Genomic DNA, 19,641 nt, shown 5'->3' with positions numbered 1-19,641 from the left:
AATCGTTCCATCTCTCAAGAAAAACATTGCACAAGCATACCAAATTTAGGGTTTGTGTAAATGAAAATGATGAAGTTGCTTGTTGGGCTCTTATCACTAGAAAACTGTACCAAGATAGACTTACGACATGAATCATACCACTTGTGGTAGAGTTTTGGGAGAATGATTCTCATGGTATACTAGATAGAAATCATGTCATGTGACATCACTCATATGAAGGTGAGTATGTAGATCACGCTAAGCATGTCGTAGAAATGACAAAAGCTGCACTGTTTGAAGAATTTTAGGAAATAAATCCCATGTCAAGATATCTATAGGCATGTTTCAAGAATTGAAACCATGGTTTATTAGGCTTAGTACAATCCATGACTAGGGGTTGTTGCCGATATCATGTTGAATCTCAACTTCATTACGACACATTCTATAATTTCGTAAGAAGAACTGGCACTGTGACCCTCCTCCTCCCATAGTGCTTGATTTTGTTTCATTAATATTGTGCAAAAGGGATACAAAAGAGTTTTCTTACAAGAAAAGATGTATAGGTGAGAGAAGATGCACTTAATGTGGTGATTTGGAATTGTTCCATAGAACTTTTCTTATTGATCCAAACCATTCTGAGATGTTAGATGTTGTGGTCACATGGAAGTGATATGAGGATGTCATGGTAAAACAACTGTCTTCTTTAAATTTGGCAACTAGGAGGATCAACTATGTTGAGGATGCGATTTCTATTTCAAAATTCATGGCAATGTTTCAGAACTAGATCTATAAATATGTCAAACACTCGCACAGGTCTAGGTGGTAAGATTATGAATCTAAGAATTTTCAGGAGGTATTCTAGAAAAAGGTATAATTTTCTAAGAATTACACATTTTATCCTCAGAAAGAGATACAGAGTGAGTATTATCACTCAAACAAAGTGTCCATATTCATACATGTTCTATATAGACATGCACAATTGCATGTTGATGGTAGGGATATCACTAATGAGTCATGTGATGTGATTACGAAGTATCATTTCTACATCAACAATGATCATGAGAATGACACATTGTTTGTGCAACATTTCTTTGGCATGAGTTATGAATCATTCAAAAAAATGACATATCATTTGGAAAGCATTGGATTTGGTCAAATGAACATGTAGGGAAGTTCAAATAAACATGCAATTTTTATTGGTTGAGTTAGCTACACAAGGAGACAAACATTCAACATATTTGGAGATTTTTTGAAATGGGACATGGAAAGGGTAAGAATGAAGGTCCAGGCACTTGTGTGAAATGACCACTTAGGAGGTACCAAATGAGACATGATGTATATTTACTCAAATCATCAATAGATGTGGTAAACTAGTTTAGATCCCATTTAGAACATAAAGGTCACGAACAAATTAGACCTATGTGTAAGTTTTTATAGAATGTTGAACTTGGTGATGTGAATATATCCATTCCTTGATATTGTAATACTATGGAAGACACAAGAGAATTACACTCAATGTAGAGTAAAGACATGGGAGAAACATTTTTTATCGAGACAAAAAAATTCATATGTGTTTGTGAGTTTTGCATTGGTGTAGATGGATGTAAACTTGATCAATGCAAAAAACATGGGTACATGAAAGGATGGAAATATGTTGTTGGGCACGTTTTATATTCTTTCCATAACTAGTCACACGTGCGGGGGGCTCATAGTGGGGGTGATAGGACCCCCTATTTATTGCGATGAATTCTAAAGGAACACATGGATATATTTCCTCGAGAATAAATATGAAGTCTTTGATAGGTTTAAAGAATTTAAGGCTCTGGTGGAAAACTAGACTGAGAAAAAGATAAAGGTGTTGAGGACAGATAATGGTGGAGAGTTCTACATGAAGGAATTTGAAGAGTTCTGCAAGAAGTGTGGTATAGCACGACATAAGGCTACTCCATACACACCTCAGCCAAATGGAATTGTAGAAAGCATGAACATGGCGTTGATGGAAAAGGCAAGAATCATGCTTAGTGGTGTCGGGTTAGGACAAGAATTCTGGGTAGAGGCAATGGAGACTGCATGTTACCTGGTTAATAGATCACCTTCATCAACATTGGAGGATAAGACTCCACATGAGGTATGGAATGGTAAGAAACCCTCTCTTTCACATTTGAGGGTATTTGACTGTGATGCATATGTACATGTTCCAAAGGAGAAAATAACCAAGTTGGATAGTAAATATGAAAGGTGCATCTTTATTATGTATAAGAATGGTTTAAAAGGTTATAAGCTTTGGAACCCAAAAACAAGGAAGGTTTTTTACATTTGACATGTGATGTTTAGAGAGGTGAAAGATGTTATTAAACATGAAACCCTACCAAATGACCTGAGAAGATAGAGTTTGAGCTAAAGGATTAAGAATAAAACTCTACAACAGAACAAGAATAAGAAGATGAAGAGCCACAAACTCTAGCTGTGAGAATATCAGTTTGAGAAAGAAGGCAACCAAAAGGGTATAGTCCATCTTCTTTCTATTCAAATTTTTCTTTATCTATTACTGATGATGATCCTAGAACTATCAGGGAGGCAGTAGATTCAAAGGATGGAAAACTATAGAAAGAGGCTATGGATGAAATGACATATTTGGAAAAAAACGAGGCTTGGGATATGGTGGATTTGTCAGCTATAAGGAATCCTATTGGAAGAAAATGGGTGTTTAAGAAGAAGATGAATGTAGAAGGTGAGGTGGAGAAATAAAAAGCTTGGTTGGTAGAAAAAGGTTATTCCCAAGTGTTGAGAATTTATTTTGGTGACATTTTTCTCCTATTGCCAAGGTAGCTTCTATTAGATTAATTTTATCAGTGTCTTCTGCTTTTGATTTTGAGGTAGAATAGCTGGATGTGAAGATAGCACTTCTTCATGGGGATCTGTAAGGGGAGATCTACATGAAGCAACTTGAAGGCTTTGCGGTGAAGGGAAAGAAAGAACTGGTATGCAGGTTAAAAAAAGTCTATGTATGGGTTAAAACAATCACTAAGGATGTGGTATCAAAAATTTGATACATATATATGGGGACTTGGCTTCACCAGAAGAAAAGCAGATCACTGTGTGTTATTTAAATTAATTGGTGATTGTGTTATTTATCTAGTCTTGTATGTGGATGGTATGTTGCTGATTGGAAATGACAAAGAAATTATCCAGGATTTGAAGACCCAATTATCTCCAAATTTGACATGAAGGATCTTGGTGCTGCAAACTATATTTTGGGCATAGAAATTAAATGATATAGGGCAAAGAGGAAGCTATGTTTAAACCAGAGGAAGTATGTCGAGACAATATTGCAAAGGTTTAATATGCAGGATAGTAAATCAGTGAAGGTTCCTATTATTGTAGGTGTAAATTTATCTGTTGAACAATGTCCCAAGACACAAGAAGAGGAAGAGGACATGTCCTGTGTTCCATACGCAAGTGCAGGTGATATCCTAATGTATGCAATGGTCTGTACTAGACCAGACATTGCACATGCGGTGGGAGTATTGAGCAGGTTTATGTCAAAACCAAGGAAGGAGCATTGGACAACGATGAAGTGAGTTTTCAGGTACTTGCGTGTCACTAGTGATAATGGTTTGTGCTACCAAGGAAGACCACGATTGGATAGATTTTTGGACATCTGTGGCTTTGTTAGTGTAGATTGGGTTGGAGATCTGGATTATAGAAGATCTACAAATGGGTATGTGTTTAACCTATTTGGAGGTGCAGTTAGTTGGATGAGCAAGAGAGATTCTGTAGTGACACTTTCAACTACAGAGGCATAATATATGGAAGCCACTCATGAAATCAAGGAAGTAGTTTGGTTGCAAAGATTGTGTTCAAGTATGGGGTTAGTACAATCAGCTATAACGATAGACTGTGACAACCAAAGTGAAATTTTCTTGGCAAAGAACCCTACTTATCATTTAAAGACAAATCACATTGATCTTCAATATCGCTTTGTGAGGGATATAGTTGAGGACAAAAAGGTGTTTCTAGTAAAGGTGGACACTTTGAGGAATGTTATAGATGTAATGACAAAGTCTGTGAGAAATGAGAAGTTTTATTGGTGTAGAGAAACAATGGGCATTGCAGGGTTGGACCAATGAATAAGCTATCCTGTGATCCCCTGTGTGGAAAAGAAAGCAACAAGTGGTAGAATTTTGGGTGTGTGTTATATTCTTTCCACGAATAGTTGCACACATGGGGGGGTCATAGGGGGTACGATAAGACCCCCTGTTCGTTGTGCCAGGCGTAGTAGGGGGGTCAAAGGGGGAGTGCAGCGCCCCCTATTGGGGGCTTTCAAGGGGGAAGTAGCCCCCCTGTACAGGGTCGAAGGCAACACCCTGGGAATTTTTTTTTTTGACCTTATATTAGGGGGGAAAACCTACCTATGGTTTTGTGCATGGAATTTGCACATGGTTTTGGGCTTGATGGTTTTCTTCCTGTGGCATCTTTTAGATCCGGTTAAGGGAACTATGGTTATGTTCTAATCCAAGGTGAATGGATTAGGTTTTATGAATGCTTTGACATGTACATATATGTATTGTAACATTTAAAGGAATATAATGAAAAATCAATCTGGCAGTCTCAGTTTTGGGATCCTGGGGAAAATCTCTATGTATTTGTTTTGTGTTTCTTGCCATTGTATATTTTCTTCTTTTTAATAATTAGTTTGCAAGTAATTTATGTACATGATTAAAACCTACAAATGTACCTCTTAATTAAAAGGTATCTCATTCAATTCCAACATGGAAAGAGATGCACACTGAAGAGGTTATTGTTTCACTTAATCATGATTGAGTCTCTGATGTTGTAGGGGAAGGTATGTGGTGTCCATCATTAACGATTATATCTATAAATTGAAATATCAAACATATAACAAATTAATATTTTTACTTTAGTTGTAGGCTATGTCTTCGCTATCACTGACCCCATAGGAAACAAAGGGAACATGGCTTAATATTTGATGCGATGCACAAAGGTAAAAATAACGTTGGTGTGACCATATGTAGATGGACAGTTCACATACTAAACTAGTGACATGGTTGTTGACAATGGGAATATATATTTATATTTAAAGATGATTCACATAATCATTTAATCAACCAAGGTTTTTAACGTGAGAGGACTTTGTGTTGTATGCATAAGTACCAAATTTCCTACCAAGTTATATGCATATGCATGAATCCTATAGGTGATGGAAATCTGGATCAAGACAAGTTAAGTTACTTAAATTGGTTAGCCATAAATTTACCCAAATATTGGAGTTCAAACCATAAAATAAATACGCAATTATAACCAAGGTTTCCTATCAAGGTATGATTTTGTAGCACTTTCTACACTTTTGCAACAATTTGTTGATTTCATAGCAGTAACTACTGATTTTGTAGCATCTGTACAATCACATCTACAAACACACTAAAGCAAGGAACATGGCTTGACAAAAATTACAACAATAGAAATACCACCAATCACACTTAAACACACCATTCAAATCTATTTGGTTGATATTTAGTCTACTGAACAAATAATCAAAACAAATGTTGCAAGAAAGAAACACACATATATAAATAAACAACTAGAAATAAAGGTGTGCATAGGGCCTTACCTCGAGCTGGCCCAACTTAGGGTTTTTCCTATGCCCAATGGTCAAATTCACGGAGACAGAATCAACATATCGATTATGAAACCATGAGAAATTTCATTATCAAACACAAGTATAACAGAGTCTCAACAACGACGTATATATCATCATGAATTTATGTGTACATACCTATAGATATCGAGGGAATATTTTTCCAACAACTAACTAAAATTAGAGACTACATTATCCAAACAGTTCACCTCAAGTTCTAAATCAAGACTAGACACATGTTACATAAGTTACATTTGAAAGGATAATTCAAGCCTTGGCAATGTAATGACCATTGTGTGCTGAGGCATATCGACTGTTAAAGCTTTAATCTATAGGAAAATTGAATGCCTCTTTCGAACTGGAATGATATCTAAGAACAAACTGAACCTCTTGATTGGCTTACAAGAAACAACTAAAAAAGATACCAACATCCTCGTATTACTTCATAACTAAGATGCCAATTCCTGATAAATATTCTCATTGTTGTTCCTTCCTTATAACATCTTGTTGATTCAAATATGCTTACTGTTCCTTCATAATAGGTGTCAGATCAAGTATTCATGTGCAACCTTGAACAATATAGATTAGTGCCTCTATTTTATTCAATAACTATATATATATATATATATATATATATATATATATATATATATATATATATATGGTATTAAATCACTCATTTAACTAATTCCTATCTCTATTCTGTAATGTGAAATAGAAAACTAATAAGAAATATAATATACCTTAGCTGGCTGTGTTAGACATAGTATAAAAGTATTTTGTAAAGGAAAAGAGGAGAAATTAGGAAAAATAAAAGGAACGATTTTGTAGCAAAAAATATGATTTTCAATTCATCATCACCCTCTTGCTAATCTTTATGCATGTCCTCATGCATCCTCATCCTCCCCCTTAGGAAGTCCTGCATGCACATCACTCCAAGAGTACGAAAGATGACCAAATTCTCCTAAGTAATAGTATCGAAGGAAACATTCCAATTCTCGTGAATATGTATTCTCTTCCATCTCATCCAAATGGATAGGGGCTTGGTAATGCATGGTAGGGCACTAGGGAAACGTTTAGGGGTAAAATTTCACAAATGGGTTATTTTTTGGACATTTTATGAAAAAAATATTCGCCAATTTGGTCAAATGTTTGCCTAATTTTTACATATATATGATTAAATGGATGATATTCAGCAAAAAAATATGAATTTTAATAGTTAATTACATGATTTTTATTGAATATTCGCCTACATTCTATACATATGGATCTTTGAACTAGAATTGTCGCCTACAATACTATATATAAGAAAAATATTAAATCCTTAAAAAATACCCTGTAGGGCACCAAAGGATCAGAAAATGAAACCTTAACTCTATCCACTGAGCTCCATATTTCAATAGAGAATTGACATAGAAATTAGCTCTATAAGTGTCAAATAAAAACAAGGATGTCCCAATGGAAATATTCACTGTAGGTTTTTCAGAAGAGCATTCCATATGTTCTATGTGATCAAGAAAGCATTACAAGTCTCAAATCTAGTCACCTCCTAGTACTCTGTAATGGTTAACCATTGGTTATGTTGTATATTCATCACGTCCCCTAGGTCCATCATCAATTCGTTAAGGTTATCCTAAACTGGCCCTATTAAAGGGTACCCTTCTTTGACCACACTATTTGATGCCTCTTCCAATGCTAAATAAAAACTCTAAGTCTTTTTCCACTATAATAGATTGTTTATGTAAGAATTATAGCCCCGCGATGAATATCTGTCACAAAGGGATTAGGGTTCCATCTGGAGTTTTCTAGAGAAATAAAATTAAAATGGTATAATTCATATAAAATAGTTTGGTCAACATTGTTGGAATTGAGATATATGTCCATAAATTTTTGAGGCTGCAAAATTTCAAAAGGTTTCCCCGCTATAATTTTTTGTAGTTGTAAATACATAAATAAAATAAATTCTTAAAGGAATTCATATATTAAGCCCATTCATCGCTAAGTCTGTTTTAGTTATCTTAAGTTATTCTTCTTTCAAAGTTTTTTCCTTCCACTTCTTGATTTTAGCTCCCCATTTGGCTTCTTGAGCCAAATACATGGTAAACCATATTTTCGATAACTTGCTGATGAGTTTCCTTGTCTATCATCCAAATATCAAAGAGTTCATCTTTATTTCACCACTTGGGAAGATTGGGTTTTAGCTATAAAAACGCATAATTGTTGGTAATGATATCATCAAGAGTACTATTGATGAGGTGTTGTGCCTCTGTCATGCACTCCTAGGAGTACTACTCATCTCTAACCTGAGGCCATTTTTCTTCATTAATGACTCTCAACAAGATATCCATGTTTTGAAGTTTAAGCCTAAGTTTCCGTAAACGAGCCTTTAATTCTTATTTTGTAGTAGGATTCTTTTTCTTTTTTTTATAACATTTGATATGCATGACTACAAAATTGAAAGAGATTAGGCATTATGCCCTTACCTTTCAATTTTTTCTTCTTCACCCTATCGCTGAAAATTCCCATTTGAAATTACATGGTCTCTTCTTGTAGTGGCAGTCGCTTTCACTCTAGAAGGGGAAATTTTCAACACAAGTATCACCCGTATCCATGTCCACCAGATTGAATTCTGGTTCTGGTCTTATTTCATCATCTCCTGTAATATCGAAGGGACTATCCTCAGTCTATTTACCTTTTTCCTAATGAAGTTACTGAGTAGGGTAATGTCGCTTAGAATTTTCCTATGGAGCCGGTTCCTTCATCCCTCTCGCTGCTAGTTTCATTGTGAGAGGTACAATTGATGCCCTCATATTAAGTTTTCCTCCTTGCAAAAATAATCCCCATAGAATATCGATTCTGGTCAGCTCGTCCTTAACAATAATTTTGATAAGCCCCTAATGAGAATGTGTAGATTCAGGGTTCTTTGTTTTCTATATGGATGCATCCGTTTTCGTCACACTCTTCATTAGGAAATAGGGCATGTTCGTGGATTTTGTCCCAGCCAAATTCATGATATGAATATGGTAATGGTAGATTTTGTTGTAGCACCCTTCACAGGTAATAAAATTTTGTACAAAGTAAACGACATCATGCCACACAGGTTGTAATAATTCCCTTTTGACTCTCTGCTTCAAATAAGGTAATAATGGCAGATTTTGGACAGAACCTTGGTGTATGAAGAGAACAGTAATGAACTTGAAATGAGGTTTCAATGGAACAAAGGGGAGAGTGGTCCGGGAGTGAGAGCGCCATGCTGCGCAGGGAGCCAACCAGCATTTTCTAGCCGACTTGGGAGCCAACCATCGTCTTTCACAGCCTGTTCAGAGAACCAATCATCGTTATTTTTCAGCTGCGATCACGGGGAGCCAATAATCTTAGCCAACAAGCATGTCGGCTTTCTGTCACGCCATATCTCTTGCATGCTGAACTTTCCGCTTCCACGCTTGGCAACCCGTGGACGTTCATGCATGCATGCCCTCCAGTTTCACTGACGCTTGGTTGGTAACATGTCTAACTCCAGAAGCCTTCTTCTCACTACTTAACAGTTCTATCCTCGACAATGTCCAGTTTTTCGGCCTTTCGGCCTCGCGGCCTCCTTGGCCGGCTTCCTTCCTCTGCTGGTTTTGGGAGGTATTCATCCATCCGTTCGGTTATCTGTCCTTTCTCTGGTCGACGCTCATGTTCCGGGTGTCTGTAAGGCAGTTGGGTGGTGCTCTGCGCATGGGGTTCTTGGCGCTCTCGCTCGCGATTCAAGCTTAAGATTATAAGGTTAGTCTCACCTCTGCTCCTTTTTCTAGTTAAGGCTATGCAAGTTCTTGAATAATCGTCTAAGGCTGGTTCATATGGAATTCTGGCATTAATAGTGAGTAGTCTTTATCTGAATTCAATGGCATACTGGCTCAACAATGGAATTCTGGCATTTATAGTGAGTAGTCTTTGTCTGAATTCAGTGGCATACTGGCTTAACTATGGAACTTCTTTAGTCCGCTACAACATGTAGTTTTACTGTAACAAGCCCTGCCTGCCTTGAACTGTCATAATGTTCAAGACTTTTCTCCTCAAATTAAAGAAATCCATAGTCATCTATAAGCCATGCACTGACTTTCGTTTTAGAATAGGACAATGGTGGTGTATATTCCAGATGTATTGCTGCTACATTGATTGTCAGGAAAATACTGCCAGTTAGATGTCTTCATTCTTTTTTCCTGCACCATTGCTCTGAAACCTGCAATGGCGCCCATGGGATAGTCGGGGAGATTAACCGGTTTTCCTTTTTCCGGGATCAGAATTCTGCAGTCTTTCCAAGAAATGTTTTCAAAATTCTTAGAGTAATGGCTCTGTCCTCATATGACGTGTTTCATGTACTTAAGAGTACTTGAAATCTACGAATATCCTCTCTTTGTCAAATTGACGGTTAGCTATCGTCATCATGGGGGGAAAACTATCCTTGGTTTTTAGCGCCTTCCTTATCTCTGCTTCAACAGTCCCTCTGGAGTCTTCTTTGTACTGATCCCGAGGAACATCCCGAGCTTTCCTCCTTAATTTACCCTATCTGGCATTTATTCCATCCGGGTATTTTGTTCAGTCTCGGATCTGAGGAGTAGATATTTTCTGTACTGACCTATCCTGAAAACTTAATTAAAGTTGCGGTCTCCTGCCAGAGTAGAGATTTTCTCTTGATTCAATGACAGGTGGGTCAGACTCATCTGCCATGGAAGCAATGATCCAAGCCGCCATCATGGCTGAAAAAGCACGTGAAGGACCCAAGGTGTTAGCAGGGTGGCAAGCCACGGTGGACGATATGATCGTCAAACCTGTTTGGCTAGAAAAGGATGCTCCTTTTTCTGGTAAACCATATCAAAATGCTCTTAACCAAGGGGGGACCACTTCTAAGGAAGTGCGAACAAATGAACAGGCTTCCCATTATAACAAATCCAGGAATCCAGTAAAAACCGCTTCCCCTCCTAAAGCAATCTCTCTGGACAGCTCCTTCCTTTCGGAAAGAATCGATAGTCTACAAAACCTTGCCTTGGTGGGCAGATGGCAGTTCCCGGAAATGGACGATGCGGCTATGAGGAAATGGCTTGATGACCGATGGAAACCTCTGATAGGTTATACCCCCATTATCTCCCGCCTAATGAAAGAATGGTATTGTTTCCACTTCCTAAAGGCTTCTGATTTAGAGGCTGTCTTCAAGAAGCCCTGGGTGCATGGGAGAAGTTTTTTATCGCTATTTAAATGGTATATTGGGTTTGATCCTTTAAAGAATACTCCATCAAATAATCTGATTTGGGTGAAACTTCCAAATCTGCCTTTGGAATTGTGGTCGACGGAGTCCCTCACAGAAATAGGAAATTCCATCGGCAGATTTGTGTATGTCGACCCATGGTGCAGAGGAGAAAAAGATAAGAGGATAGCGTGGATTCTCATTGAGAAGGTATACAAAGGAGGATACCCTGACCATATTGAGATTGCATGGGGTCGTCACAGAATCAAACAAAGGCTAGATTTTTGGGGAATTCCTTTCAGGTGCTCCTTATGTCATAGAACAGGGCACTTGATTAAAAATTGCAGGCGCCATCATATCCCCAAACCAAGGGTGGTCCATCACAGTCTTGGAGCAGGTTCTTCCTTGCCTCTTTCAGAGTGACACTCTTCATCCTCCATAAGTTTTCCAGAGGTCGACCAAAAGGAAAATCAGGTTTCTGAAAATCATGATCCTAAATTGTCACAGAGGTACTCTTCTCGGGATATTCCATATGGGCCGGATACCCGTCAATCCTCCCAATCAAATCCTGCTTGTCCCGATGCTAACAGATCCCCATCGTTTGTTTGTGCTCCTCCCCCTGAACCATTGGATGGAAAGGCTGTCCCTTCTCCTCCTCCCATGCACTTAATGGATTTTGTTGTCGGCTCTCATCCCATTATGATCTCATCTTCCTCCCCGACTCCTGACAAGAATCTTCCCTCATCTACAAAAGGCAAAGAGCCTTTGGTGACAACCACTCCTTTCAATTCTCCGGAGTCATCCCCTGTTAACAAATATGACAGCGATATCGACTTTCTGCTAAGCAAAAAATCTCTTGAGTTGGAGCCTCTGACAATTCATAAGCCCAATAGCCCTGCCTCTCTATTCATAAGTCCAAACTCCGCAAAGAATATAACAGTCAGGAAAAAACACAATGGAGGTAGTCGACACTTTAGGGGGAGAACGATTGTTTCTGAGCATGGAGTAAGGAATTTATCTCTTATTGATGTCCCTATTCAGGACGTGACTGATCTTCAGCCTCTTAGAGCAAGCATGGCTGGTGAGCCATCCAAATGACTTTTATTGTCTCTATGAATATCAGGGGTTTAGGCGCAAACCCAAAATATCTAGCGCTAAAGGACATCTTCTATTCAGCTCATCCAAAAATCATCCTAATCCAGGAAACCATGCACAATAGCCAGGTCTCTATTGCTTACTTTAGGAAAATGTTCCCTTCATGGTTCATGGTTGCATCTGAGGCTCGAGGTCAGTCAGGGGGGCTGGCAGTCCTATGGGACCCTATGTGGATCAAGGCCAAGGCCTAGAAGTGTTTTTCTAGGATTCTTATTTCAGCTTCTATCAGAGGTCAAAGTATAAATATCAAAATTCTGAATACCTACGTGCCCTATAAGAACAGAGTTCCTTTCTGGAAAAAATTGTTTGCCTCAGAAATATTTGAACTTGATTATTTGATGATAGCTGGAGACTTAAATCTGACGTTAAGCTCTGATGAATGTTGGGGAAAATGTAGGAAAAAAGACTTGCTTGCTAACAGGATTAAGATGGAATTTTTAAATAAAAATTATGTCGACATTGTCCCCATAAAATTGATGCCTACATGGGATAACAGTAGGACGGGAGAAGCATATATTGCTAAGAGGATTGACCGGTTCATTCTGCATGCTAGCATCATTGACAAAATGGGTATGCCCATATCATCCATAGGAAATGCCTTCACATCTGATCACAGGCCCATCTTCCTCGGCTGGCGGGAGAATGGATTCAGGCTGGGTTACCCCTTTAAATTTAATAAAATCTACTTAGAGGACCCAGCGTTCAATGAAATTATTTCTAATTCGTGGAAGGATTTTTCGAAGTCAGACCTTTTCCCATTCATGACCTTTAGAGAAAAATTGGCATCTCTGAGGAAGGTGGCTAAGGAATGGCAATACCAAAAAAGGAAAAAGGACAGACAGGCGCTTCTTGACATTCAAAAAGAGATGGACAGTATTTTAAGTGCTACAGACCCAAATAATTTTCCTCTCAACATCAAAAGTCTCATAAGAGATCTGGAAAAAAGAAAACAAAAGCTTCTGGACCAGGAGGAGGCCTCATGGAGGCTCAAAAGCAGAGCAATCTGGCTAAAGGACGGTGACCGAAACACTAGATTTTTTCACAACTTTGCAAATGCCAGACGAGAGGAAAACGCGATTTGGAGAATCAGCAATGGTAGAGGTGGATTCTATCATTCCCAACAGGATATCACAAACGAAGCTGTGAGATATTTTAAAAACCAATACAAAAGAAAAGAAGCAAATGGTTTTCAGGATATCCTCTGGGGTATCGAACTGGCCCCATTAATGTTCGATGATGCAAAGAATGAAAGCTTTTTCCAGCCGATCTCTGAAGAGGAACTTCAAAGTGTCATCAAAGCTTTTAAAAAAGATAAAAGCCCTGGGCCAGATGGCTGGCCCATAGAGTTTTTCTCTCATTTTTTCGACATCTTCAGAAGCGACCTGTTGCGGATGGCGGAGGCATCCCGGATGTCCAGAAGTATTCACAACATCATCTCTTCTACTCTGATTGCCCTAATCCCTAAAAAGGCAGAGGTGGTCTCCTTCCAAGATTTCAGACCAATATCATTATGCAATATCTTGTTCAAAATTATCTCCAAAATTATTGCGGAGAGATTGAAATCTACTCTGGCCTCCTTTATCACTAAGGACCAACATGCTTTCTTAAAAGGGCGCAACATATTGGATGTAGTTTCCATTACTCAGGAAAGTCTGTTCTCAATGATATCTAGAAAGATGGATTCGGCCATTCTAAAAATAGATTTCCAGAAGGCCTACGATTGTTTGGATTGGGGATTCTTGAGATGTTTGCTGGCAAAGATTGGATTAAAATCTCATTCCATCAACTGGGTTATGTCTTGTGTAGAGAATGTTCGTTATTCGGTCATTATAAATGGAATTCCTTCTCCTTTCTTCTCAGCAGAAAGAGGTCTTCGTCAGGGGTGCCCCCTCTCTCCTCTTTTATTTATTTTGGCGATGAACTCTCTCAGCCTTCAGATCAACAAAGCAGTTGATGAAAAGAGATGCAGGCTGGTCAGGATTTGCAAGGACATCTATTTATCACACAACCTTTTTGTTGATGATGTTCTCATCTTCGCCATGCTGTGCAGAGCTTCCTGGACCTGCCTCAATGAAATTCTTGATAGATTCCAGAAAGCTACTGGTTTAGTTATCAACAAAGGAAAATCAACCCTTTTTCATAATGATACAAATATGGCAATGGTGTCCTGGATTGCTGAGTTACTGGGTATTGCTCAGAGTCCGATCATAGACGGGCTGAAATACTTGGGATTTCAACTAAAGGCTAAGGGCTACTCGAAAGCAGACTGGCAATGGTTATTGGAAAGATTCTATAAAAAGATATCAGGCTGGGAGTTTAAGACTCTCTCTCTGGCAGGCAGACTTGTTCTTACTCAGGCAGTCTTAACGCAATTAGCGGTTTATTGGGCTCATATTTTCTTCCTTCCAGCTAGCATCATAAATAAAATGAACAGACTTTCGGCAAATTTTCTATGGGGTGGAAAATCAAATCAGAGAAAAATTCATTTATCGAAGCTGGACAAAATCTCTATGCCTAAGAAGCTAGGTGGTTGGGGCTTGCTTGATATGCGATCCTTTGGAAGAGCGCTCTTATGCAAATCGCTGTGGAGAGGCATTTTTGGCAATGGGCTGTGGAGTCTTTCTATTAGAAAGAAATACATGCAAGGAAAAGACCTGGAATTTTGGTACAGAAGGGGATCTATTGGAACCAGGCAAGGTTCAGCCATTTGGCTCAGCCTCAGAAAAGTCCAACAATACTTTCTGGAGAACTTAAGATGGAATCTCTTCTCTGGCTCCCGAATCCTAATCGGTATCGATCCCATATTGAGTGGCCGAGAAGGCTTGTTTTTTCCTCAAAATCTATTAATTTTCCTTCACAGAAATGGATGCTTTACTTGGGATAAACTGATCGCATCATGGAATGGTCCCATACCATTATGGAAAGATGGTCGTGATCTTCACCTGCCAGGTCCGCTGCTCCCGGTGTGGAATTCAGTTAAAGAAGCTTTATGCAGCCTGGGAATCTATCGTTCTGGAACCAATGACCATCTGATATGGACCGTTCCAAAGGCAAAGATGCATGTTCGTGTAAAAGACATTTATGCCGACATGATCTCTCCTAAAGCTCCAAGCTCCAACCTTCTTTTCCCTCCGTGCTTATGGAAGTCGGGGTGTCCTCTCAAAATGATCCTATTCTCGTGGCTGGTATTTAACAACAGAAATCTGTCATGGGAGAACTTGAGGAGGAGAAACTGGCATGGGCTGAGCAGATGCGCTATGTGCCAAGCTGCCGAGGAATCTAACCTCCATATGTTCTTCCAATGCAACTCTTCTCTTCAGATCTGGTATGAACTTTCTCTGTTTTATGGTTTTCCTCACGCTGTTTTTGCTTCAGTACAGGTTGCTATTCAATGGTGGAGCGAGCAAAAGCACTCATGGAGATCTCTGTTTATTATTACCTGCTGGTGCTTATGGAAATGGAGGAATGCCAAGATCTTCCAAGAGTCAAAGGAGCCCCTTAAGTCAATTCTGCAGCGCATAATGGCCTTTCATGACTTGATGCCTTTGGAAAAAGTCAAGACGAAAAAAGACTGCAAAAAGATGTCGGATGACATTTCCATCGAGGCTCCATGTGCCTTCTTTGATGGGGCTGAGCAAAATAACATTTGTGGATGTGGTGTCCACATTATTATGCATGACAAGCTGCAATACTTTCTTTCCTGGAATGGAGGGATTGGCTCAAACAGCATGGCCGAGGCTAGGGCTCTTGCAGGCCTGCTTGCTTTTTGCGTTTTTTTTGACATCCAAAGCATTTCAATTTATGGTGATTCGAAATCAATGATTGATCATGTTAGCGGTGCATGCCACATCAGCTGTCCTCATCTGTCTGGATGGTTAAACAGAATCATGCATTTTTGGAGCAATATGAAACACCGCTCAATTCACCATATTCCTCGTTCCAGAAATGATCAAGCTGACCTTCTGTCGAAGAAGGGTCTTACAATGGAGCCGGGTTCTTGGTCTTTGAGGGTCTCGGATGGTGATCTTTCTTATCTCATTCAAGACTTCTTCATCCCAGGAATATGATCTTTCTCTTTCATTATCTGTTTACCTGTTTTGCATATAGGCCCCTTTTGTTATATATGACTATGATAGCAGCTGATCTTGCTTTTGATACCATATTGTACAGTTTCTGAATGTTAGTTCTGATCTCTTTGGGGATCCTATGACTGTCAAATTTTGATCCATTTGCATTCACATGCATGCAAGGTGTCTGTCCCTTGCCATATCTTATGTTCTTTATATTGTCTTAATATAAATCTATGAAGATTTTTCTCTTTGAAAATGTAATAATGGAAGATCTTCCATGAACAGATGCCAACTTTCATTCCAGATTTTAAGGTTTTTATACCACTTCTCACTTTTCAAGGGAATTTTGGTGATTGCTGCTAGAATTTCTTCGTTCATGAGAATGTTAAGTGTCCAGACCAGGGCCCTATCACCATTAAAAGTCTTGGAAAACTCTAGTGAAATATGAGTGTTGAATCTTTGGAACTTCACCAAGAACCTAATCCAATCATCCCTAAAAAGAATGTCCCATGCTGTCTAGTTAGCTTTTGTGGATTCCAAAATGTCAGGTTCTGTTCACACTATAGTCCCACCCATCCTACTTTTCCACACTTTTCCCATCGAGTGCTCTAATATAACCTGTATAACACCTCACCTTTGGACTCAGAGGCCAATTATAACCTGTCTTAACAACAATTTAAACCAAAATATGTCATCATTCCCCTCTTTGATGCTCATTACCATCTTTTGATGTGAATTATCAGCCATTTAGTTGCGTTATTATGATTTGATCCCACTGTTGTCAGTCACATGAAGATGCACGCTGTGAAATAATACCCCATGTTTTGAAATGGCACAAGATACAAAAATGACTTGACTGCTATGAAATATGAGTGAAAATATGTTATGCCATGTAGTTCGACCGTTAAATAATGAGGGTGACTTTAGAATGATGGAAAAATAATGTTGGGATACACATTTTTTTAGGATAAGATATAATTTCGGGTTTAGTTGAGTTTAGGTAAGGTATTATATTAGGCACATGTAGATCGAGAATAGGTTAGGTTAAGTATTGTGAGGAGAGTAATTATAACATGAAATAAGTAATAAAATTATGAAAGAGAGAAATCAATAATTGTGTATTTTAGGAGGGCATGAATATAAATTAAAGAAAGGAAACTGATCTTTAAAATAAATTAGGCATGCTCATGGTAAATTTTCATGTTATTAGCTCCTACATACATTAAGAAAAGAAAATAAGAATTAGTCAAAGAGTACCTCGCCAGTGAGCATAGGCAAGCCATAAATAATTCCATTGTTCTTTATATTCATTATATGATTTGATTCTAAAGGATAACCTTGAATAAGCAATAATCATATATTTTGCTGCAAAATGAATTATATTGATGTAAAGCGACGCTAAAGAGATTCATGCCAACAATATTTACTATCTGTTTTTTCTTTTCTTTTTTTCAAACTTCTCCAACCATAGTTCGGGATTTCCAGTATAAGCCCATCCAATTATTCCGAAAGCATTTTTACAATTGGAAGTTCTTAATTCCTATTTATGCCAACGAAAATATGGTTTTCTGAAATTACTTGTGTCGGTAGCACCTGGAAGCTAGGTTTTCACTGCCAGATCTTTCTCTCTCTCTTTTATTTTTTTTAATGATATCATATGCATTGGAACATTAAAGAGCTATAGAGGAGAGTGGGGCATCTAATTTCTCTATGGCCTTCATATCAGATTACTTTTTCAACCCTTGAATAAATTCTTCCTTAGATTGGGGTTTTCAATTCAACCTTAATCAATTCCCATTTTCCATTAACAATGTTCATGCCTCATCAATAATAAAAAGTCATAAAAACTCATTATCAAACATAGTTTCGATATCATAAGGCCCCAACCATCGAGTGTAGAATTTACCTTTGAAATCCCCTTATCTAGGGTCGAACAAAAGAGCTCAATCCCCTTCTTTAAATTTATTTTTCTTTGTAAACTTATCATGCTACTTTGTGTGTTGTTGTTGCACAACATTCATATGGTGGATGCCATCGTGTCAAATCTCATCAAACTCATTAAGTTTATCTAATTGGTGCTTTTGTGCTTTAGCTCCATTCCCACTTACAAAGTGGTTCTAAATGTTTTGTTCTCAAATTCAATAGGGAGAAAAACTTGTTTCCCATACACAAGCTCATATGGAGTGAAACCCATAGTATCCTTCCAAGTGATTTTATAAGCCCACAAGGCTTCTGGAAGATTCTCAACCCAATCCTTATGGTGTTGCTGCACTATTTTGGTTAGGATATTTTCCAATACCTTATTCGTAACCTCAACCTATCCATTGGCCCGTGGATGGTAAGGGGTAGACATCTGATGCTTAATCTTGAATTTATCGTTGATATTTTGAATAATATTTGAGGTGAATTGAGTTCCTTTCTTTGTGACAATTTCTCATGATACATGAAATATAACAAATATCTACTCATACAAGAAGTCAACCAATGCTTGTTCAATTTACCTGGGTAAAGCTTTTGCCTCCACCCACTTAGTTATGTAATGAATACATACCAAGATGTATGACTTCTACTTTGATGGTGGGTTAATTGGCCCCACAAAATCCGTTGACACTTGTTGCAACTTGTGACATATTTATTCGCATCCTTGAAAATGGTAGGAAAATAATACCACTGTCACAAAATTTTATTTTCAGTCCTCTTATCTGCAAAGTGTCCCCCACAAGGATCATCATGACAAGCCTTTTAAATGTTGTAAATTTTGTCCTCCCTGACACATCACCTAATCACATGATCAAGCCCCGTTTGATTTTTTTTTTTTTTGTAAGGTTAGGAATTCTTCATTCCATAAACATCAAAATACAATTAAACTAGAGTTCGGGTGGCTGGCCTGCCCGAGGGAAACCAGACTGCCACCGTTTGGCTTGAAAGCCGGACCAAAATTTAAAAATGTTTAACTCTTTCTTCCTATCATAACCACTGTTCTGCTTGTTCAGAGCGAGGATAACTACTGTAATAGAGGAAGGTACCCAGATAAAGTTCAAATTCATCACAAAACATTATAGAAAATAAACACACCACTAATCTTCATCTGACAGATTCACTGGGGCTGGCTTAGAGTCATTATCACCCAGCTTCAGGATCTTCTGCTCAATGGCCCATTTCAGCTCCATCGTCAATTGCTCCATGTTTTTTAGCAGCAGATGGTTTCTGGAAACTAGAACTTCGACCGCCACAAGTTCTTTCAAGAGAATGTTCTTTATGGAGGTATATTCTTTCGACAGCTGGCGTTTGAGGAGTTCTTCCACTTGCTTGCATTCTTCATCTTCCTCCTCACGCACCACTTGGTTAACCTCCATGGCCCTACCAACCACGTGCTTCATGATCCAGTAGAATTGTAACGTTCTATTGAATAACGAGTCCCTGCCTCTGGAAGTGCTTGGGTAAGAGATTATAGCCCAGTCCTCATGGGGGATCTCCTAGTTCGCACTTATTTCCCTCAGCTCGCGTTCCCATTCATGGATGAGAGCGCGGACCTCAGGAGAAATGACAGA

The 19,641-nt window shown here is 38.4% G+C and overlaps 1 protein-coding gene across 1 annotated transcript; it reads left to right on the top strand.

The window, feature by feature from the left end:
* Window positions 1-12,586: 12,586 nt before the first annotated feature.
* On the top strand, window positions 12,587-16,087 carry LOC149184448 (uncharacterized). Its single transcript, XM_089415340.1, has one exon. It carries the CDS (start codon window positions 12,587-12,589, stop codon window positions 16,085-16,087), a length of 3,501 nt encoding a protein of 1,166 aa, XP_089271466.1.
* Window positions 16,088-19,641: the final 3,554 nt, after the last annotated feature.

Source organism: Pinus tabuliformis, chromosome 3_2 (genome assembly GCF_031772625.1).
Source record: "Pinus tabuliformis cultivar Carrire ecotype Pingquan chromosome 3_2, CPIR1, whole genome shotgun sequence".
Lineage (NCBI taxonomy): Eukaryota > Viridiplantae > Streptophyta > Pinopsida > Pinales > Pinaceae > Pinus > Pinus tabuliformis.
This window is presented reverse-complemented; position numbering and strand designations above follow the sequence as displayed.

Coding starts and splice junctions, on each gene's coding strand:
- LOC149184448 (XM_089415340.1), top strand. CDS start 12,587: ATGGGTATGCCCATATCATCCATAGGAAATGCCTTCACATCTGATCAC.